Raw genomic sequence first — 22,774 nt, 5'->3', positions numbered from 1 at the left:
AGGCCAGCTGCCAATGACTGATCCACGAAAATGGATAGGACGTAGTATTCAGCCGAGTAGTTTTCGGTCGTACACGTTCGAGCGAAATTTCGCAAAAGCACGAGTCTCCGTTAAGATTGCGTTAAGAAGGATCGGAAGGCGATCGAAAGAGCGAAACGATATTGTGATGGTGAAAGAACGAATATAGGTAAATATAAAGGGTACGGCCGTCTACCCGATAGGAATTAAAAAAGAATTGCTCCACTAGAATAAGAGTGTAGCGCCCGTAGAGTGGTGAAGCTGATAATGGACTGCCTAGCGGATGGTCAGGGGATAAGCACGGTCGCCTCAAGCCAGCGCGGGCAGAAAAGAAGAAAACGTATTATGGAATGGAAATAAAAAGGGTCCCCGGGAAAAGGAAAATTTCAAGAAAAGGGTATGTACAGTGGCAACTCACCGGAATTAAACAGGATGCCATGAGACAGCAGACACGGATCTCATATTAGATAGAGCGCAGAAAGAACACTCATTGGGACGGACAGGTGGGAGGAGTAGAGGGAAAGACTCCAACGAGAGTAAACGAACGGAAGGGAAAAGAGCGAGTGAGTGTGAGTGAACGAATGGATTGAACGAGCGGGAGAAGCGGAGAAGTATGGGCGAATTGCGGCCAGAAGCAAGCCTCTGCAACCGGCTGCTGGCTGCTCCTGAGGGTTACTCACTTTACTTTAGTTAGTCTTGTCTTGGTTATTCTTCCTGGGTATTATTCTTAGTACCAGGTACCTGACTGGAGAGGGTAACCCAGACGGTAATCAGGGTACGCAGTACGAGTACGGCGAGCACGTCCAACCAGTATGTAATGGTACCAGTTACACTTGGCCAACCCAAATTGCTGCGATCGGCAACCGCCGGAGTCAGCAAGCGGGCGTCCGTCATCACATTTTTTTCCCTTCCTCAAAATGATTGACACCATAACAATGGAGTAGTATCTGGAGTCTCAAGGGTTCATCTGCCATCTTCACTGAGCTAAAATCATACTCCATACCGGGTTATCCAATCTCCAATGTCCATAAAGGCCATGACATGCCCTGAGATTGAACTACTTATTCTTAGCAACAGTTAGGCCCGGATCCATGGGGGGCAACAAAAGTTGATGACCCCCAAGCGACCCACCGGGCGAAAGAGGAAGAATTGCTGATTGCAGATTGAGTGCCGCCTTCGGTGGGCCCCAATCTCCCACAGTCGAGATATCTCAAGCCCGGATTGGTGGCGCCGGAATTCATTCTTACCGCTAACCAAGTAGAAGCCACTATCGGTAACTCTCAGGTACCAAGTGTCTTAGAAAAAAAAAAGAAAAAAAACATGCCATGCCTCAGGTTACTAGTACCTACTACTATTGTTGAGGGTCCCCTGAACGGTGTAGCACCGATTGATCTAAATACCTGATATACAACAGTAATTTCCTTGATGTCAACATATCATCTCCAAGTTAAATCAAGTAGATGTACATACTTGAGTACTTAAAGTATGCCATCAGTGGCTTCCGCGAATGCCGCATCTCTCTCCACTCGAGAATCCGCCCGAGCGGATAAGTGACCAGGACGGTCGCGTCTATCGACTGTGCGCCTCCCTCATCCAAGACATGATGATCCATATTTGACACTTCAAACATTAGGCGTGATTGAGCAGGAAGAAGCGAATACGAAGAATATCATTATGAAGGCTAGCTACACTGCAACGCAATATTCTACCAACCTGTGTCATGAAACCTCATTTACGCTATCAACTCTTTCAATGGCCATGTTGAACTACTCAGACGAAGCCTCGGTCGGCCGCTTCCGGCTGTTATCCTTCCCTATCTACCTACCTAGCAGTATTGTCTCCCGAGGTTGCATCTGACAATAAGGCGAGACACGCTGGATAGGTCAAACAATTGGGTCTTTAACGGTCACATTTAGGCCTCCCAACAAGGCTTTGAATACTACGCCTTAAACCGTAAAACACACAGCATGAAGCTGCAAACTTCGTTGGGCGTGTATTGGTCTCGGGAATTTTCCAATGCACCCGCATGCAGCAATACTTGTAACAGCACCCGGTCGGTTACGCCTCCTATCGTTCGATGACGCAAGACCGCGTGTCATCCTTGCACTGTAGCGGACATACACGGCACCTTTACATTCGAAACCACATACTGGAGCTACGACGCAGAATTTCAGTAGCACATTTGTCAAGTAGAGCATTCTGGGGCAACAAGTATCGTCGGATTCAGACAGCGACGATCCGCTTTCCCAAGAAAAAAAAATCATATTTGCAAGTTGAAGGTTATAGAGAAACATGGCTGATCAGACCGAAGCGCCTAGAGAAAGCAGAGACGAACAACAGAAGGCCCCTTGTATGTATTCACGCCACTGAACATCGGGAGGATTTGCGAAATCGAACCCGGTTCCTCAAAAAGAAGTACCGCTAGGACAGAATATATAATGAACAAGAATAGATCGTGATAAGGTATGTAAGCACCAGATGGTTGTGGCAAGCGGGGAAATCGTTACGGCTGGGAAGAAACAACGAAACAGAAAGGCCGATATTTACTGCCGCATATCCCATTTAGGACGGAGGTTTGACATCAAGTCATCCTTGGTACCCACAGTGTCCGCGGGCAGACGGCTGACACGATACGCACCAGTGCGGATGTTGTGCAAATGGGTCGAGGAAATCCCGGTGCCGTTGCTGCGAATACTACCAGCATCGCTTGCAGTATCGTTCTTGAAGCGAGGCGGAGGTGCAAAATCCAATGTGTCGTAAGCGCCCGACTTGCGCAATGCGTGTCTGGATCTAAGTTAATATCAAGAATCAATGCATATGGAGAGCAAATGACTTACGCGCTAGGCAAGGCTGAAAGGTCATCGAAAGCTGAAACAAGCGGCGAATGGACCGGCACCGCCGGGCTAAATGGTTGCAGGCCGCCCAAGGGCGTTCCTGGTCGGCCCTCCTTTTGATCCTTGAAGTGATTGGAGGGAGCATACTCGATGGCAGACATGATGGATTCATCATTCAGCATATGGGGTGTGGGGAGGATCTGAAGGGGCGACGGCGGGGGTATCGGCTTGCGCGGCTTGGGGGGTCCCGGCATACGGTTAGAGGCCGACGAAAATGCACGGGGACCGGGCGACTGGAAGCCGCTGTTGAAGCCTCCGTCGGAGCCTCTAGCCATATGCCGAGCTGCCCCTTGGAAGCGTGGAGGTGCGCGAGGTGGAGGAGTCATGGCACGACGAGTCACTGGTTCAGCGAATGGCGCCGGCACCGCACCGAACTGATCTCCCATCATGGGATCGTGCCCATAGCCTTCTTCACCATAGTATTCCGGCACATAGTCATGGTACATTGTTTCACGGCCGTTCTTGTTCTCATCAAAGTACTCCTTGTAGAAAGACCTGATGCGGTTGGCACGTTGTTCGGGGTCCTCAGACGGATCCTCTGGCGGCAGAGGACGAAGCCCAAAAGTCATCCGTCGCGTGTCACGACGGCTCGCCTCAAGGCCTGTGTTCTGACCCCGAGGTAGCTCTTCGGCAAGCACAGCAGGGACGTCGGGATGCTGAGGACCATCTTCAAAACTCGTGGCGCTGGTCACATCTTGCACATTGACAGCCGGAATAGTAGACCTCCGCGCATCACCGTAATCGCTAGCTGCGTCACTAACGGGGAGCGAGATTCTGGGTGTTGATATGGATGCGGTTTGCACAGGAGCCGGGCTGGGGTCCAAATGAAGCGAAAGAGGGTCGTGTAACGGTGGAACATTGGCATGATGCTGAGGAGCTGGCACCGAATCCACGCCGTTATCCTGACCGTGATCATTGGGAAGGGTCAGATTTGCGTACTGTGGCATATGCGATAAGCGCTTCTGCTGGGCACTAGTCTCAGTAACGGCGTGATCTCCAGCGAATCCGGCTTCGTTGCTTGTCGTGTGCGGCTCGCTAATGGCCATTCCAGGAACATGTACAGGACTCGGGCTTCTGGGCAGATCCAGTTGGAACCCATGATCGCGTTCATGATCAGAGCTCGCTGGGCTCTGCACCTTACGGTCCCCGGACGGAGATTTGTAAAGTGGAGGCGACGAGCGCGACATTCTTTGGGCGTTCCGCAGAAGGCCCTGGTTCATATCGTCTCCAAGTGCGGCCCGTCGGGTTGAGCCTGTAAAGCTTGCTGCATCATCGTGGGGGCCTCTCGAGAACGACCTGAGGGACGAATTGTCCCCTAGGAAGGACCCGACGTGTCGGTACTTATCATCCTCACCATCACCGATAGATCTGGACATAGACGCCAGGGATTCCCTCGAGTTGTGCAGACCGGGAGGAAGAAGATAAGGGCTCGGCCCAATATCCAACGATATGCCTTTGTTGTGAGCCGCGTTGCGATCAGCTTTCTCTGCTTGTTGCATAGGCACAGCTCCGTTAGTGGGCGCCAAATCTAGGCCGAAGTCGAGAGATTTGTGTTTGTCGTTGGCATCTTCGCTACGGAGCTTCTTCACGTTTCTGCGGTGCAAGTAGAGTAGAATGGCAATGGCAATTACAATAGGGACCCTAGGTGCTTATCAGTCATGGCACTAGACCCTTGAAACAGAAGTATAGCTATGGGCTTTCCGTGGAGTGGAGGGCAAAGGTGGGCATTCTGAAGAAAGGAGGGAACGCAATTGAACGTACACTGCTCCTAAAACAACAGGCAAGGTCGTGGTGGTAAGGGTGCTTGTCGGTTTAGTACCACTAGTTGCAGAGGATGAGCTAGCCGAAGAGGAATCCGTGGACGGCAGAGGCTCTCTTCTTGCCAACGTCGGGGTTTCGCGCATCGTTAGCAATGGTAGTCGGTCACGAGGCACAAGGTCTGGCCGGCGTGGCCTCGAGCGACCTTGCAATTGTGTGCCATGGAGGGCCTGATGATGGTGGTGGTGATTGTGCATGGTCAGCCGAGTTCTTCAGGGAGGTAATCCGAACTCTCCGTGAGCCCGGAGGACTTCCAGATTCTTCCAGATTACTTCGACAATGGGGCAGTTGCAGGGCCACAATAGTTGTTGAGTCCGAGGTGAATATTTCCCAGGTGTCGATATCCGCGAATCATGAAGTCGAGTGGCGGTATTTATGACGAGAGGCGATTGAGAAAGTGCCTATGATGCGAAGGATCTCACTTGGGGCAGGTGGGCAGGCCTCAACAAACGGTAGATAATGGCGGACAAGAAGCGAAGGTACGAGGACGAATTTGGGTCCAGCAAGGAATGGACGGGAGCGAAAGAAGCTCCCTAAAATGAACGACTGTACAAACCCCGAGATATTGAGAATCGGGGGGGTGGAAAAGAACGACGTGAAACAGGTCAAAAAAAGGAAAGGAAAGGAGTAGCAGAAGAGGAGGCCGAGCGAACTCGATAGGGAGAGGGAGAAAAGAAGGAAAATGAAGTGAGCCGGCAGGGCGAAAGCCCAGAGGGCGTAAGCAAGCAGTACTGCTTGGGCTAGTTCTACCTAAGCGGTCTAGATGGCCCGTTTCATTTCCATTCATTTGTTTGTCTAACCGGTTGTGGGGAGGAGAGGCAAAGCTTGGTGGTGGTTTGAACGAACTAGACTGAACTAGCTGGTTAGTCGTGAGTATCCCGTCGTACCATACTGCGGGAGGGGAAACACCGAACACATGCCCCGTATTCGCAAAGTATGGTATGGTCATCTATCTGAGGAGGAGGTATCCATCTATCTCTATCTGTCTGTCTGTCTACGTACCAGCAAGATAAGGCAGTTTACTACTCTGTACTCGCTAGCAAAGTAGACTACTTGCTAGTTAACTATCTCATGTAGTGGTCTGATTGTTGAGGAGTATATCTCGCAGAAGAATTGATGTTATAACCCATAATTCCTAATAAATAGAAATTGAATCAATAATCTTGGCTTACCCACATAACTTCTACTATACTACATTACCAGGCGATTTATCTTGTGGTAAACAAGAGGAGCAAAACAACCCAGTGTCTACTTAGAGAAGGTACATTTCTTCTTCTGTCACGCCGTGGTTTTGCCGCCCCCTGAGTTGGCTGAAGATCAGAATACATAGATATTACCGAGTGTGAAGTAGATACCGGTATCACATCCGTATGGAACACTAGTTCACTAGTCATGGTGGACTCCAACGGTCTGGGCAAGCAAGCTGATTTCTTATCCCAGGTTTGCTCCAGAGAGTCTTTTGGTGAGTTTCCTTACTTGCAAGTGTTTCAGCTTCCTCGTGGGCTCTCTGGCAGATGTCCAATTTACTCTTGTGGTCCTCTTCAATCCACTCTCGTTTCTTCGCCCTTCAAGTTCCCTGTTTACATTTCTCTGCTTTAAGACCCGGGTAAGTAAGGTGGCCGTGATCCCCTGAGTCGAGGAAAAAAACCAAGGCACAGGTGGGGCGCCTAGTCTCTCCTTTACAGACTAGCGCCAGGAACCCGCTCGGTCCTGACCAATAATTGAAAGGTGACTCCGCCCCTTGGGAGATTACCTCTCGGACATCCTCCACCCGCCATACAAAGCTGAGCCTGTCGACTTGCTCGATTAATATCTGACATTTACCCCTTGGGAGTTGGGAAGTCTCGACAGGTGCTAGCCTTCTCGAATGATCCTACCGGGGTAGATTGGCACTGCGAAAGTTTGTTGGTTGCCTACGGAGCACAACTACTAGTGAAGTAGTTGACGTACATCCCCGATAAGAGTTGGTTTATTATTAGCATCAGTTGGCTTGGTCCGGGTATCCTTCCTGGCATGTAAGTCCGACGCATTGGTTAGTCGGTTACTGATGCTATCTATCCATCTCTTCTACCCGGAACTAACGTTACCTCAACAACAGCAATCAGTAACAGTCTCCAATGTGATTAAGTATGGGGCAGCCTCTGGAGACTATGATATTTCCCCGCCCTTCCGACATATTCTACGGAGACTACAATTTGTATAGAAAAGGAAAAACAAATCAATCAATTGGCCATTTATGTAGCTAGTCCATCTAGCCGAACCACAGCCTCAGGCTGGTCTACCGTGGCTTCGGCCATACGTTGAGGTGACCTTGGCGTTGGATACCATGAAACTGGGGAGTCCACATAGCACATTTTCCATGGCAAGAATATGACCACAGGATCCCCTTAATACCGTTACAAGTACTCGCCCACCGATGCATAGGTAACAACAATTTGTCCATCACAACTTTTCAGTAGTTGGGGCTAAGACATGACGGTAAAAGTCCTTTGACTTTGAGAATCTGGTTCCTGGCGAGGATCGCACCAAACTTAGAAAGGATTCGCCCATCGCAAGGAACACCACAAATATATCATGTATTATGTGCCCCTAGGATGAAGATCATGGCTTTCATACTTTCTAACTGAGGTCATGTGACTCATTGGAGCTGCTTCATATTGTTGGCTTGCTGTATCAACAGACTTTCTATCAGCCGCATCCTAATGATGTTTTGTGGTAGCTATAAGTAACACTCTTCCTCATCCTTCTCTTCCCAGCTATTCAAATATATAGTTGCAAGTGTACTTCCAATAGCTCGGTAACTAAGTATTATGATGCTAACTATATACACACGAAACAACTACTCCCAACCAGCTTAACCATCATACGTCTTTCAGAAAATCCATCGGCTATTAAGAGACTGCGCGAGAAGTATTTTGCCTCTGTGACCTCCCAAGTCTGACTGTGTCAGCCCACGCATATTCCTTCAGGACAGGTATCATACGGGTATAGTTCAGAACCGAAGTGCAGGAGATCTTTGCGTCGTTCTACCTTGAATGGGAATTTCATTACTATAGAGGGTTTTCCTCAAAAGAACTATATCTATGTATGCAAAGCCTTAGCCATAAATCTAGCAGAAAGTCGCGCGCTTTCCACTAAAGAACACAGGGGTCTAACTTAAACATGTCCTTGAACCCATGGTGTCGGTGCCCCGGGAAAGCGGTATATAACACGGATGGTATGGAATTTGATCTACGTAGTATGTATGCTATCCCGGATGGATAGACGCCCATACACTGGTAGCTCCTCTTTCAGAGTGCTCTAGCTGTTGAGAGCAGTTAATTCTGGGACGGGAGTGGTGCTTGCAACATTTCTCGGCTACGCCCTTTTCCTCGGGTTGGCAATGAGGTTTACTACAGTCAAGCAAAATATATATGGTGATGCTAGACACTATCGTTGCCATAGCGGACAAGGCCGTATAGTAATCTATGTCAATGTGATATAAATGACAACATACTACTAATAGTATATTCGATCTATGGCACCCAGTTCCCTCGAAATTGCCTTTCACACCATGTCCATTTGGTCACTACTATCATCCCCACGTTTGCGGTCTGCCCACCATATTCTTGATGTATCCAAAATTCTACTCCATATCCACTGAGATACATTCGCTGCCTGATTGCCGAGATGAAGTACTTGCTCAAATGTAACCTTTGGAGTGGCAATGGATATTTACAGGCTAAAGTCGAAAGACTGTTGGCTCACTGGGCTCATTTTATGAAGAATGTGATAGCCCGTTCTTCGTATTTTGCACTATTTTTTGCACTATTGGCTATTGAGAAATCACCATATCTTTTGTTTCCCCAGACAGGTACAACATGACCCAGATTCTTATATCCATACACCAATAAAAAAGTAGTCAAACGAAGAAAAGGGAACTGGCGGAGGCAAAACAAGCAATGGAAGACTGTACGGGACCTTCGTAATCCACTTCCGAAAATATCAAGTACAGAGAACAGAAGATGAAAGAAAAGGGAAACTAAAAAGGCGACTTTATGGAAAACGGTCGAGAGAGAAATAGAAAAAGACCAATAGAAAAGAATATTCGCACAAGAGCCGCCCAAGTACACAACACAAACCCTGAATGGGAAATACCCAACAATTCAGTTGTACAATGTGATATCCATCTGAAAACAGAAAATTTTTTATCGAATATCCCTTCCCTGATATAAAGGAGGGGGAGAAGAGGAAATTAGCGGTAGCGTAAAAGGTGAGAGCGTAAAAAAGTGAGAGAGCATGTCCAAGTCATTTGTTTCCTTTCGCGTCAATTCATATGCTCAAGAAATCGTCAGACTTTTCAAAAGAAAAAGATACAGTCGGAGAATAGAAAAGGCGTGAAGTAGTGACATCATGGAATGTAAGGAAGTGGCGTGGCTCATTTGCCGTACGTCTCAAGACATGCATCATGAGGAGAAGTCTGATCGAAAATGCGACGGAATGGCGGGTCTGAAGGATGTAGGGTGTCTCTGGGCTCCGCTGTAACACCTTCGGCTTTGCGGATTACTTCTTTCAGAGCACGGGTGACAACGCCAGCTCGGACAACCAAGTCTCGGAGAGATTGTGTATCAAAAGGAAGCTTTTTGGGCCGTGGAGGATGTGAATCCGCAAAGGCGGAGTCGACCGAGCCTCGTTGCTGATAGATCAGATCCAAGACAGAGTTCGGTTTGGTAGTGACATCGGGACTGGGAGAGGTAGTAGGGCGGGAATTGGAGTGTTCCGAGAGCGATAATCCCCATGATCCGTCGCTGACCCGTTTCCAAGGATCGTTGGTGTTGGATGAATCGCCTTCCGAGTCATCGAAACTAAACGTCAGGGAGGAAGGGGACCCAGGAGGTGAGTTATTATTCGAGTTATTATGATCATCATCGTCAAGCGTGGCCAGGTTCACGATGCCTTCTGCTTCTTTCCAAAGCTCGCTTGATGGCCCGCGGACAAGGTTTAGAAAGCTGCCCTGGTGTCGCAGACGCTTTAGCTCTTCAACCAGCAAGGTTAGTTCTTGGACCTGTCCAAACTGCCCATGAAGACTTGCTTGGCGTTCCATAATGGCTTGAGGAACAATCATGCCCCGCCGGGGGGTCGTTTTGCTGGGCTTCATGGACTCATTGGTTGTAGTCTCATCGGTGTCCTCAAACTCAAAGTCACTGTCCCAGTCCTCACTAACGCCTTTGCTTCCCAAGCCCCACGTGCCAAATTTGCCTGAGGTCTGACGTTGTTCATTGATTGTCGGAGGGTCCCTGGTCACTGGCACGCTTTGACTACGGAGATGCAGTGTACTCGGAGCTTTTCGCCCTGGCGCGCGGCTGCCACGCACGTCAGGCGTATGCTTCCCATGCATAGTCCGTGGCCGTCCATCAGAACCTGCTGCTTCACGGTCACTTCGCGGCTGTTCCGACCAGTCGAAGATATTCATTTTCGGACACGAGTCGAACGCCTCGTTCGTGAGACTGCGCGAATCGTACTTGTATGACTGCCTGGGCTCGCTTTTGAAACAATCGCCACCTTCGCTCTTCAACGGCAGCATTGAAGATCGTACTTGCGTGAATGGGCTGGTTGTTTCACCGGGCAACGCTGCCACCAGGCTACGAGAATCTTCATCGTCTGTCAAGTCAGACGGAAAAGAGATATTGCTGTCACCTTCGTGCATATCCGATGGGATGTCTGCGGCGTGGCCTGGCATAGCGATGGGCGTCGGTGTCGCATCTGCATCAGAATCACAATGGCAATTCCCAAGTGACTGTGAAGTAAGAGATCCGCTCGTTTCGAGTGCATGGTCATTAGAAGTCTCTCTCTTGGAAGTATTCACAGGGAAGTCCTTGTCAAAGATGGTCTCGATTCGAGGAGCATAGGAGCCCAATCCACTGCTGGTAGTAATATGCGTACGGATGGAATCAAAAGCAGTGTCGCTCAAGAAATCTGTCTCATCCTCATCGCCAGATGTGAATATGTGAGTATCATCAGAACCTATGACAGTTGACGCAGGGTCTGATGCAGCGATAGAGTGGCGTTTTGGGCGCTGACGGAAAGTGCCTTGAGACTTAGACAGTGTTACTGAGTCGAAGGTGAATGGACGTGATCCAATATCCCGTAGATGAGCCATCTCCTGTTTGTAGTCCTGACAATAAGAAGGGTAGGCTCTGCGTCGCGGACTCATTAGTTCTGACATCAATGACGACGAAGCCCCGTTTTGCGCAATGGTCGGACGTCGGAAAATATTAGGGTCGGTAATGTTTCGTCTTCCATGTGTGTGAGGTGGAATGACCAGTGTTCCTTCCGTCTTTGTCGACGCTGGAAGAGGCGTCGAGATTGCCCTTCTCTTAGAATAGACTAGGGGAGCATTTTTGAAGCTTTCGCCATCTGCGGCTCCAGCGTCGGTTGAGGGGGACTTGGGATCCGCATCCTGCAAAGAAGGCGAGGTCTGGGATTCCTCCGGCGGCAATGACAGCTCGTTCTGTTGCAATGTCCTTCCGCTGGGCTCAAAAGGGTTTCGAAACTGAACTGAGGGGAAAGGAGTAGATTCATCCAGACTAGCTTCCACCGTCGGTTGCTTCCCTCTGATAGATGTTGCCAAAAGGAGAGCCGGAGCAGTCTCCGCATTCGGTACGATCCGCCGTAGCCCCTGATCTTTTGGTCTCGTTGCGGTTGAAAATCTACGAGCCAACCTTTCCGATAATCCCTCGGGACTGACATCTATGTATGGATGCCAGACATGCTCATCCCCTATAGCAGCAATATCAGGTTTGCTTACCGGGGGGTTCAAAAGCAGACTTGGCTCGAAATTAAGACTATGAGTAGCCTTATGCCCCAGAGTCTCAGACCGCTGGTGACTAGTAGCAGGCCTGCGAAAAGCGGTGGGAGTCAAGGGAGAGGATGGCGCGATCCCGGACAATGAGTGAGAGTTAGCATGATGTGAAGGTGGCCGCTTGACTAATTTGTTGGGCCTGCGTTGAATAGAAGCGGGAGGGCTGGCCGGACTACCTGGCGTATTTGATGAAGAGGAAACGGGGGTTTGGCATGAAGCGCGTTTCTCCGGTTGAAAGGATAGGCGCCGCACCCAGGAAGAAGAGGGTCGCCGTATGTGCGCAGCGAGGGAAATATTCTCAAAGACTGGCTTTGGCGGGCCAGTCAACGTCTGTCCGCGACGTCGCAATCGTACACCTGCAAACGATGATTTCCTGCGCGACTTCTCCTCTCCCGGTTGACTCGTATCAAACGCACCGTCTTCTGACCCCTGAAAGAATTCTGCGGTCAGAGGAGATTGTGCTGTCACTGATGCAAATGGGCTGGTGGGGACATGGTTGGTATTTGACGGGGATACGGTATTGTCTGTCGCAGTCGCGCATTGATCATACAGCGGGAGGGTCTTTTTCCGGAATCGGCCTGGTCTGGAGGAGCTTCGATCTACGCGACCGAAGGCGAAGCCAGTTGGTGCAATACCGACGGTGCTAATTGCACAGAGCTGATAGGAACAAGAAAGAAAAAGCCAATTAGCCGCGACGACTTGTAAACATAGAGGATGCGAAATCGGAGTCAAGCGCTTTGCGTCTCCCAAACTGCGCGAGGCGAAGGGCCTGTAGCCGCAGCAAAGTGGACAACCAAACGAATGCGGTCCAACAGCGATCTGATCGGACATATAGAAAAACTCACAGTTGATACATGCTCCATTCTCAGAGGGCGCCGAGAACAGTGTCGAGCACCATAAACCTCAGATTAGCCACATCGATATCACATATAGTTGACCACCCATCTGCATTATCTTGCACGAGGAGGATCAGCTGGCCCGACACATCTAGATAAACACCATCTCAAAAGAAGACAGGTGGAACCAGAACGCGATCTAGCCTGCTGTAGTGGAAGACGAAAGCCACAGTAGCCGTATAGCTGTATTAATTATTTGTACAGACAATCCCAGCGTGCGATCAGTGCGACCTTTAGGGTGGGTGAGGGGAAAGGGTGTCGGAGGCAGCTAGGAGGAAGCTAAAGGAATGGGGGAATAATCGAAAAGGAATGTAATCAAGGAATGAGGGACTAAAGAGGAAGACTGAGCGACTAAAGCTTTGGCCCGCGCAAAGTCGCAGCAGTTAACTGTCCTAAAGTCAACGGAGAGAAAAATAAGAAAATAGACAGCAGAAGGAAAATTGAAGAAGCAGTAGCAGTGCGGCAGCAATAGCAGTAGCAGCAGCAGCAGCAGCAGCAGCAGCAGCAATAGCAACATGCGAATGAGAGAGGTAATAATAACAGACCAAGGTCATCGATCAACAAAAGCCCCAGTGGGACGCGGTCACTGGCTTTGCTACCCACGGGCGATGTTCTTCTGGTTCTAGTCTAAACTCAACCACTGGGAAAGGAATGGATCACGCTAGGAGTTCCACCCCCAGCACACCACGACCGCAAGGCAAGTCCCAATAAATTGTGGCTAGAGTCAGGGAAGCGGGAAGAGCACAAAATGGAAGGGTAAAAGAAGGAGCATAGAAAATAAGAATGAAAATGAAATAAAATAAAATTATTTTTCTTTTCTTTTCTCTTCTTAAGAATTAGGAAAATCCGGTAGGAAGATAAATCCCTCCACCACCAAAGCCGTTGAGTTTTTACACCTCATTTATCTGGCATGCTACGCAAGACTCCCACAAACCTGCTTGGACCAGTGCATAGACAGACAAGTGTAGCCACCAAACGATTTTGAAGCTGCTGCTATCTAAATTTTGCTACTATAAAGTCAGTAATCGTTCGATACCGAAATCTAGTTGAGCTTTTATGACAGCCTGGGGTTTCAAGGCACCGTCTCACAGGTGGACAGATACTAGTAGCTACCAACAAAACCTGAAACGCCTTCTAATGCAGCATAAGGAGGAACACGAGGGTATTTATGTAAGTCATTGCTCATGTACTCCATCCATGTAGTATCATGTAGCATGCAGGTATTATTATGTAGGAGGGGACCTACTGACGTGGTGGACTGCCTAGCCACAGGAGTATGCTGGTGCGTTGTTTAAGATGAAATCCAATCATGCACATAACCTGGGGAATGAAACACTTACTCTTGTTCTGGGTAGAATGATCAGATCATCAGACAGGTAAGTTTATGATCCTTCCTAACTACTAACTCCTAATCTCTCGACTTCAGCTGCTTACTGTCCAGTGTCCACACACAACACACTAGATAGATACACTAAGGATGTTCGGAGTAGTCCGTCCGCCCAATACCCATCGGGCGGTGTATTTGGGTAATTATGGCGAGCCGCGATCCTTGCACCTCGGCGGCTGCAGATGGGCCACTAGCGTGCACGATCCCACCGCGAGAGACTTGCTGGCGAGGATGGGATCTGATTCCCGAACCTGTGCTGGCCTAATGAAACAAACCAGGGATCTTCAGTCCCCCTTCCCGAGATTTTATGAGAACTTGCTGGTCCAGAACATCATATAATTGGAAGAAGCATTGAGGACATTCATTCAACCTTCTCTCCCCCTGTGTTATTGTATCCCTGTGCGAAGGGATGCTGATAGTAAGGCAGCTGGACTCTGCTTCTTATTAACCTCCTACTTGATTCAGTATCTTGCCATTTTGCTTTTTCCAATTTATCCAGGACAGAGTGGAGATGCCTCTGCAGAGAGCTCCAAACCGCACGAGATGGGATCGAGGGTTACTGAGTCTGGTTTTCTCATGATGCAATCAGACCGCAACTGGCGTCCGAGCCTAGTACAGATCAGGAACGCTGATTCCGTCCAAGTCATGAAAAGAATGGGTCCATTTTATAACGCGGCTAAGCCATCATGCCCATCCCCACTTTTGACTGGGAGTAGCTTTCGGCTGGCTGGCTGGCTGGCTGGCTGACTGACTGTTGGAAGTCACCCTCATGACGGTAACTAATACTAATAATGAGAAATATTAATACTGCTAATTTTCTCAGATAGCGCGGGGCCCTTCGTATCCCTATCTACCACTACTTACGCTCTTTGCTTAGTCTGCCGAGCATTCAAGGGAGCGAAGGAGAATCGAACTAGGCTGGCGATCTCTGGGAACAACCCATCGGCAGGACATCTGGTTCCTGAGCTTTCATAACCCGGCCGGTTCCAAGGCACGGGGCCGAGAGGAACAAGCGGGATGCTTTCAGTTTCCAGGGTAGACTTTCTCAGTCCTTGCCTCTTTGAGCTTTTCAATCCATCATTTTACCCATCTTTATCCCTCCAGGTTCCCAATCTAATTAGAGAAATCTGCCCTTCTTTCCTCCTTGCTGACCCTCTTTTCCCTTCCGCCTGTCCCCAGGATGACGACACTGCAGTCTGAAGACTCCATCCAACTCTCCAAGGAAAATTTACCTAGCCCACTACGGTCGCATTTATTTTCCGATAAAGGCCGAGAGCTCACGGCTTTTCATGTTCCAGTGTGCCGTGTGCAAAATTCTTCAAGCGTTGCGATTTGTAAGCTAGATATCTACTAACTAACTAACTAGGAGAACGAAGTAAGAGAAGGTAGCCAATTTTGAGTCTACCAAGTTGTAGCGGACTTTCTCTCGGTCGCATGTGTCAAACCTGGCAGGCCAACGGTGTATAGTAAGCTTATCTCATCGAGCACAATGGCCGATCGCGATGATAGATCCAATTTCTCGGAGCGGAACGTGGACTGCGAGCGTCGAGCTTCCAAGGGCAATTTCTTCCGGCCGATTGCCGGCCCAGCTGGAGCCTTCAGGTCTCCATTTTTAATTATTTGTTGTTAGGTCAAGGCTTTGTTTGTTGTATTGCTATTGTTTCCTAGTCTAGCCTCTGGGCCTGTTTACGCAAGACAGATGTTTCCGTTCAGTGCCGTTCATTAGTTACGATGATTCCGATCGAATCAAGTTCGTCCGATCTGTATCTGCGAGCATTCCGTACCACTGTGCACTATGATATCCACTGTCTATTGAATAACCTTGCCTATCCGCTCCTGTCGCAAGCTTCATTCAGAATGAGTGTGTGCTTGAGGGCACCTCCAGCTGTGCTGATCGACTGTCTTGGCGTTCGCTGCTACTGATTCATTCTCAGCCGTCACCGAAACTGCCTTATTATAATCTGCCAGAAGTTGGTCTCCATGTTTCAGAAATTGAACCTGGCCCCATTGGATAAGAAGGAGAAAGAGTATCCTTGCTGAATGCACCCCTTCCTTCGGTAGGTGTGAAACCATCAGAAGCAGGAACACCCGCCAGCCCTTGCCTCCAGAATCCCGGCACTTTACTGATGGGGATAGTCTCCTAGGTGACACCGAGGGGCAACTTCATGCAACTATGCAAGCATAACCCTGTCCCAATGCTCTCATCATCAGGCCCCTAGGCTTGGAGTGCGGAGTGCGCTGCGGTGCTACTGACCTATCCAGATTTAGCACACTTGGTGGAAAAGATGTGCCGCTCGCTCCCTTGATTGGCGAAACTAGCCAGGGTTGCACGGCCCCATGAACAGCTGTCCTGCCTCCTGCCGCGCGATCTTGGGGAACTAAACCCGATAATCCTTGCAAGTTCCTATCGATGGACATTTTTCGCTCTCGTCACAAACCAACCATCAACACGACAGGCCCCGGGTACTCCGCAAGTGTCTCGCACTCGCAGTTGCCGATTGAGAGGCCCCTCTCCCCTCTTCGCCGGGGCAACCATGAGTGACCAAATCAAACCGCCCCTGAAGCTTGCTCAATTCGGTTGTGTGATGTTGCTTACTGCAGGTGATCACCTAGAGAGTTCAAAGTTTGATAGATTAACATAACATTCTGGCCTGTAGGTACACCGGTATGGCAATCTACCACATACATCCGAGTGCTAGCTATGTGTATGCACATTACTCTGACTATTTTTTCTGCTGCATTCGGACTAACCTCTAAGGGCCTGCGCTCACCGAGAGAGAGGAAAGTGAGCTGGCAAACCTGATGCTCCTAGCCTCCTTCACCGACTACGCGGGGCCTACGGAGGCGTGCCCGAAAAACCGGGGCGGTAAAGCTAAAACACGATGATATAATCATGCTAGGAAAACTACTTTGTCCTAGCACTAACACATTAACACATATGGGGCGCAAGATGCTGTAACCAATGAAATCATATGTTCGGTCTGTTGGATCGCGACGAGGACATGGTACCCGCTACCTAGATATTTGGTAGGGGAGAATGACGACTCAATAAGAATATGCCACTAGACTCTAGTCATTCGAAAGGTAGCATTGATAGTCAGAACAGAAGACTAAGACCTAATATGATTGCCTTCGCTCATTTGCCACAAGGAATCAGTCATTTTTACCATCATCTGAGCAATGCACTAGATTTTATGATCCCAGGAGCCCAGGAACACTGGAAATTGGTAAAACTCCCGGAACCAGTACATTGCAGGGAGACTAGGCGCACGAGTATGGTGATGAACCGGCTATACGTTATTGGTAGATGCTCAACCATAGGAGACTACATAATTGACTCTGATTGATTACTTAACTAGTAGGTAACTGGTGAGACAGCTATCTGACAAATCTAACAGGCTATTCCAGCCAGAACCCAGCTCACATTACCATTTATTGATCAGAAACTGATACTGCCCAATTTTGAAGGTTTTCTAACCATCCATACTCTCTGACTCATTTATCACCGCTGAAGACTACTCTGGCCTTATTTTCAAAGAAATAACCAGTATAACAAGTGCAGTACCTATCTGTGCATCATTTAAAACATTGCGACGTTCTAGTGAGCCCTACTCTCATTGGTTTCTTACTCAGATATCAATGATACGAAGGCATAGACCACAGGTATTTCCAAAGCTGTACATATATTAGCCAGTCAATCGAAGATATACATAGCTTTTCTGAGTACTACATGCTTTCTGACAATGCCTATCGGGTGCGTCGTGTCTTCTTTTGGGATTGGTGAGGCCAATAACCTCGACAGGAATGATTCCTATAAGCGAAAATCTCTCAAAACTTGTTGAGTATGGTTCATGTCCTTCTACTATCGGGATTGTATTCACATTCAGTGTCGTCATGCGAAAAGACCCCACTTTGGACAAGAAATCTTCAATATCAATGTTATAGCAGAAAAGCTCAACAAGGTGCATAGGTATTAGGGAGCAAGAGATACAACTATAAGATAGTATGGTGATTATCATGGTGTGGAGGGACACATTTGGCCGTTGCAAATTGAGTATTCCTTTCGAATTTGTCATAATCTATCTAGTGTATACTGTTCAATAGTGAGCTAGCTACACATACATATCACTTTTTGGAGCCAGAACATTACCCTGAGCGCCGTTGACAACTCCAGCGAGCTTGCAGCACATAAGTTGGAGCATCATGTTGCAAGGCTATTGTATAAAGGTGTATCTGTGGATAATTATCATCTTGTCTCCTACCTATCTGTTTCCAAACTAATTGAGAGCCCAAGCAAATATCTAGCGAGTGATCATGGACCCCGAATTATCGTGAAGACGGGCCTCTTTTTCTAGTACTTGATGAATAGTAATGAGAAGATGGCAGATGTGAGTTATATAACTTCTGAGACAAGTAGTAGGCGAGATGAACAGGACTAGAGTCAGATTTTCATTAAAGTGGAAAGGGCAGGTGGCTAATTCAAATGATAGTATAGATAACCAGCACTTAGTAGTTCCCAGCTTAATATCTGCTATTAGACTACTTGTGATAGAAAGATGATACACTTTAGTGGCCTTTAGAACCTGGTCGAATTAACGACACCTGGTTGCTTACTCACACAACGTCAGAGATAGCATACCAGCGCTTCGAACCATTGACCTGACCCTCTAAATCACCAAGGAAGTGCCCCTTCCCCTTGACATGCGGTTGTATTCAGATCGATGGCTGCGCCACTGTTGAGTATGGGGGCGGTGGGTCGCGTGAGCTGTCAGCCTTATTATGTAAAAGTACCTAGTTACCCCGTGCCTGAGCTAAACTCGCAACCACTTCTCCAGATTCCAGAACCCCCTTTCCCGAACAATCTAGTATACCCCAGATATCGGGTATACCTGGAAACTCAAGACATACCTGTGCCTGGAATGTCTAATATAGATAGCTATATAGAAGCTATTCAACCCTAAACCATGAATCGCAGGGACGAAAATGAGCTGTCTGACCCCAATGCTCCTTTGCTCCCTTCCGAGCCCCGGGTAGACCATGAGCCCCAACATGGAGAACACAGTGGGCTGAAGCCTACTAGCGACTCGGACCAGACAAACGGGTGGTTCATATACGCTCTGACCTTCTCCGCAGGTATAAGTGGGTTGTTATTTGGTTACGAGTAGGTCCAATCTTGATAGCCTTCCCATCGACGACATCTTCTAGTAGAGAGTTGATTGCTCTTCTTCGTTATACTGACACTATGGCTTTTGAAGCACAGGTGTAATTTCCGCAACCTTAGTATCGATCGGGTCCGACCTCTCTAACCACCCTCTAACGACACTGGACAAGAGTCTTGTAACGTCCTCCACGAGCCTGTTCGCTTTGATCGCAAGTCCGTTAGCGGGAATCCTGGCAGACAAGTTCGGTCGCAGAAAGGTGATCCTCGTTGCAGATGTGCTTTTTACGCTCGGCGCTTTGATACAGGCTATCACAAGCGCAGTATGGGGAATGATAGCTGGAAGGAGCATTGTTGGTCTGGCAGTTGGCGGAGCAAGTCTGGTGACTCCATTGTATGTTCAATCCGTTGCTAAAGGAGCCCCCCACTGAAGTAGTATGAAAGGAAAGAGTGTTGTTTCTTTGTCTAACACATTAACAGATATATTTCTGAGCTAGCGCCCTCCCATGCTAGAGGAAGGCTTGTGACGATTTTGAGCCTCTTTATTACAGGCGGCCAAGTCGTTGCTTATATCATTGGCTGGTTATTTTCCTCTGTATCTGGAGGCTGGCGCTATATTGTTGGCCTTGGAATGCTCCCAGCAGTCTTCCAATTTTTCATAGTTTTGGCTCTTCCAGAAACCCCTCGGTGGCTGGTCCAGGCAGGGTTTGAAGAGAAGGCTACGAAAGTCCTCTCCAGGGTCTATGGGAGCCATTCCGACAGTGGCCTCATAGCCAAACAGGTTATGCGTGATATCCAGCAAGAAGTGGCTCAGGAGGAGGAAGAATTGACGCAAACCAATAAGCCCTCCACAGGAAACTGGCAGTGGCTGACGAACGTTACGCATTGTGCTCGCCACTTAGTCTTCGTCGGTGGTAATCGGAGAGCATTGATAATAGCGGTTATGCTGCAAGGTACACAACAACTGTGCGGATTCAACAGTCTCATGTATTTCTCAGCGACCATTTTCTCCATGCTGTCGTTTTCGTCACCAACACTCGTGTCATTGTCGGTGGCGTTGACTAATTTCTTATTCACTTTACTCGCATTTGCTCTTATCGATAAGATTGGCCGGCGCCGCATCTTACTGTACTCAATGCCAGTGATGGCTCTCTCCCTCATTGCTTGCGCTTTTACGTTCAGCTCAGTCGACATGCCGAACCCCGAGCCAAGGGTACGAGCGCAAGATGGCACACATGATACCACCTTCCTCCCTTTTGTTATCCTTATTTGCCTCACCGTCTATGTGGGAGCTTATGCTTTCGGACTTGGAAACGTACCTTGGCAGCAATCAGAGCTCTTTCCCTTGAATGTGCGCTCCTTAGGGTCAGCACTGGCCACCGCCACGAATTGGGGTTCGAACTTTGTTGTCGGCCTAACTTTTCTGCCCATGATGGAATGGCTTTCTCCCGGATGGACGTTTGCGGCCTATGCGTCCGTATGCGTGATCGGTTGGTTTGGTGTATACGCTATCTATCCCGAGATGAGCGGGCTCCGCTTGGAGGAAGTCAAGGAACTTTTATCGGATGGATGGGGTGTTCAGAAAAGCCTAGCAAGACGTCGTGGTCGTCCTGATGTGAGCTAAGGGGCTGGCCTCTGCTCAAAGGAGACTCGCGTGCAGGCTTTACTAATGAGATTAGACTCACTTTTATCCAGTACAAACCGGCGTTTTAAAGACCAATGTCTGGAGCTAGCTTGAAGCCTTATATATGCATTAGTTCGTTTATAGAATCACACATCTTACCTTGCTCTGTCTTAAGGTGTACTGCAATAAGCTCAGACTGACGGGGCAGACTTACCTATCTCGTTAAATGCTGCGTAGACTTCACTTCGAGCAGTGAGTTGTATCGCTCCTTTCATTAGGCCTAATTGAACACAGACTTGTTCTTCATTCGATTTCTTTTCACTCTCGATTCGCATGCTTCTATAGGAGCTATATATCTTGAGCACGGCGGACTTATACTGACTCTATCTATCCACGGATGAAGTAGAGTAAAACATTATTGACTGCTTCCCGAATAGCTCGACAATCTAGGTCAATTGGCCTGCTACTACGGTATAGTCCTTGATAGACATCCTCATTTGCGCGGAAGCCCAACAGGATGAGCTCCCAAGCACCGACAATGGCGGAAAGCTGCTCGCATAATCCTTTCTTTCGCTTGCCCACAGAGGTGACAGTGCTTGCCATACCCATCTGATCTATTTGCACTGCTAAATTTGCCTCTAGATCATCCAGTATATTGCTTACTTGCTACCTAATGACGTCGATATGGTGAACTTCGCCCAATGCTGCCCTTGGCTAGCAGCAAAGACACTTCCAGCTCAGTCCTCCATCTGGCGAAGCCGCTTCAGTGATCTCTACGACGTTACTCAGCAGTATGCTTCTGACGAGGTCAAAATTGAATATCAGATTCGAGCCATTGTCCTCTCACAACCCATTAGTTTTAGATTCGGCCAGAAAGAGGCGCAGACTTTCTGGCTAGAAGTCCTGCGCGATATGCTATGTGAATCATACAGTCTTTTAAAATCGAACAAGCCATTAACTTCTAAGAACCACCAAAAGATCCGCGACATACTCTCTAGTTCTGAATTTCTGAGCAGGCCAGTTAGCGGCTACAACCAGAAGGATGCAGGCCGGCCTTCCGATCTTTTCTGCGCAACCCAATTGGTAGGCACCACGGCATTCATATAGACGATGGCATTGAGCTGACCTGACAGTGCCTAACCAGGTTAGCTCTGGATCCTCTGATGTCCGTCCAATGTCTGAGAACGGACTATGACGTCGGGGTTGTCTATGGTTACAAGGTTGAGACGAGCAGACCGATCGTGCATGATAACAAGCTCGACCTGGAGAAGTTACTTCATATACGCAACTTCTGGCTTCGTCATCTTCTCTGTCCGGCTGAAGCGACCTTTCACGCTTCTTACACTAACCTGCCACCATGCTACAGGCTCAAATCATGGAGTGAGCTTGCGCCTCTTGATGACGAATTGCCCTGGATGGGATTTGCATGTCAGTGGTTCATCTATTACCAGATCATAACATACAGGATAGAGTGTTGATTTGTGAGTAGCATGCGTCCATCCATATCCGAGATCGCTGAAGATCCTCGAGGAGCGCCAGACATGCGCGGATCTGGACACTTCTTGTGCACAAGTCCAGTTTCAGGTGAGCGCATTGTCATGAAACATGTTCTCAGCTGATGAAATGCCTGCTATTGTAGTCTCTTCTAGTGAAACCCGATTCCAATCCCCTAAACTGGCCACCTTTACTTCAATCGGTAGTCCCTTTTGGTGACCCGAACGCCGAACGATCATATTTCCGTGGGATACGGAGATCACCTGGGACTGTCGTTCGAACCCCAAATTTGGTGCGAGGATTCTGTGAACCGATCGCCGATCCTCAAGGAGGTTTTCCTGGCTGGCGTCGCATTTGCTTCGTGATATATGAGTGGGACCCTGAGCAACTACCCGTTCCTGCTTCTCATGATGGCACAGAGCCTGCTGTGGACGAGAACGCTTGGCTTTTCGAGGCAGGATGGCCACCGTCGGACTTTGAGTCCGAATTTTACTTGATACAAGTTTACGAGGGCGTAATCCTACCAGAAGGTAGAATAATGATCGGAAGTTGGATAGATTTGCTGGAGACGTTGGACAGGGGTCCGTTTATTTTCTGGAAACGTTGACGATTTGGCCTGTTTTTGAGCTCGGTTTTGAATTTTT

The 22,774-nt window shown here is 48.6% G+C and overlaps 6 protein-coding genes across 6 annotated transcripts; 3 read left to right on the top strand and 3 right to left on the bottom strand.

Moving 5' to 3' along the window:
* Positions 1-2,561: 2,561 nt before the first annotated feature.
* On the bottom strand, positions 2,562-4,816 carry ASPBRDRAFT_127282 (uncharacterized protein; the record flags this gene model as incomplete). The annotated part of the gene is made up of 3 exons (XM_067617958.1): positions 2,562-2,802; positions 2,856-4,553; positions 4,674-4,816. 3 exons carry the CDS (start codon positions 4,814-4,816, stop codon positions 2,562-2,564), a joined length of 2,082 nt encoding a protein of 693 aa, XP_067478729.1.
* Positions 4,817-5,189: 373 nt separating this feature from the next.
* On the top strand, positions 5,190-6,363 carry ASPBRDRAFT_56067 (uncharacterized protein; the record flags this gene model as incomplete). The annotated part of the gene is made up of 7 exons (XM_067627484.1): positions 5,190-5,209; positions 5,238-5,310; positions 5,475-5,561; positions 5,605-5,714; positions 6,047-6,138; positions 6,222-6,264; positions 6,303-6,363. The coding sequence occupies 7 exons, from the start codon at positions 5,190-5,192 to the stop codon at positions 6,361-6,363; spliced, it is 486 nt and encodes a 161-aa protein (XP_067478728.1).
* Positions 6,364-8,311: 1,948 nt separating this feature from the next.
* ASPBRDRAFT_614569 (uncharacterized protein) lies at positions 8,312-8,681 on the top strand. Its single transcript, XM_067628311.1, has one exon. The coding sequence runs from the start codon at positions 8,400-8,402 to the stop codon at positions 8,592-8,594; it is 195 nt and encodes a 64-aa protein (XP_067478727.1). The 5' UTR covers positions 8,312-8,399; the 3' UTR covers positions 8,595-8,681.
* Positions 8,682-9,045: 364 nt separating this feature from the next.
* On the bottom strand, positions 9,046-12,584 carry ASPBRDRAFT_614544 (uncharacterized protein). Its single transcript, XM_067628310.1, has 2 exons — positions 12,417-12,584; positions 9,046-12,228 (listed from the first exon to the last, which is right to left on the bottom strand). The coding sequence occupies exons 1-2, from the start codon at positions 12,432-12,434 to the stop codon at positions 9,148-9,150; spliced, it is 3,099 nt and encodes a 1,032-aa protein (XP_067478726.1). The 5' UTR covers positions 12,435-12,584; the 3' UTR covers positions 9,046-9,147.
* Positions 12,585-15,255: 2,671 nt separating this feature from the next.
* Positions 15,256-16,542, bottom strand: ASPBRDRAFT_56065 (uncharacterized protein; the record flags this gene model as incomplete). Its single annotated transcript, XM_067627483.1, has 6 exons — positions 15,256-15,458; positions 15,676-15,680; positions 15,734-15,800; positions 15,901-15,951; positions 16,041-16,258; positions 16,451-16,542. The coding sequence occupies 6 exons, from the start codon at positions 16,540-16,542 to the stop codon at positions 15,256-15,258; spliced, it is 636 nt and encodes a 211-aa protein (XP_067478725.1).
* Positions 16,543-18,680: 2,138 nt separating this feature from the next.
* Positions 18,681-22,737, top strand: ASPBRDRAFT_76019 (uncharacterized protein; the record flags this gene model as incomplete). The annotated part of the gene is made up of 8 exons (XM_067629302.1): positions 18,681-19,015; positions 19,110-19,406; positions 19,493-19,590; positions 19,690-20,627; positions 21,279-21,719; positions 21,770-22,064; positions 22,126-22,220; positions 22,276-22,737. The coding sequence occupies exons 1-8, from the start codon at positions 18,819-18,821 to the stop codon at positions 22,735-22,737; spliced, it is 2,823 nt and encodes a 940-aa protein (XP_067478724.1). The 5' UTR covers positions 18,681-18,818.
* Between the last annotated feature and the right edge of the window lie 37 nt (positions 22,738-22,774).

Source organism: Aspergillus brasiliensis (genome assembly GCF_001889945.1).
Source record: "Aspergillus brasiliensis CBS 101740 unplaced genomic scaffold ASPBRscaffold_7, whole genome shotgun sequence".
NCBI lineage: Eukaryota > Fungi > Ascomycota > Eurotiomycetes > Eurotiales > Aspergillaceae > Aspergillus > Aspergillus brasiliensis.
This window is presented reverse-complemented; position numbering and strand designations above follow the sequence as displayed.

Excerpts from the sequence above, each read along its gene's own strand:
- ASPBRDRAFT_614569 (XM_067628311.1), top strand. The coding sequence starts at position 8,400 with ATGAAGTACTTGCTCAAATGTAACCTTTGGAGTGGCAATGGATATTTA.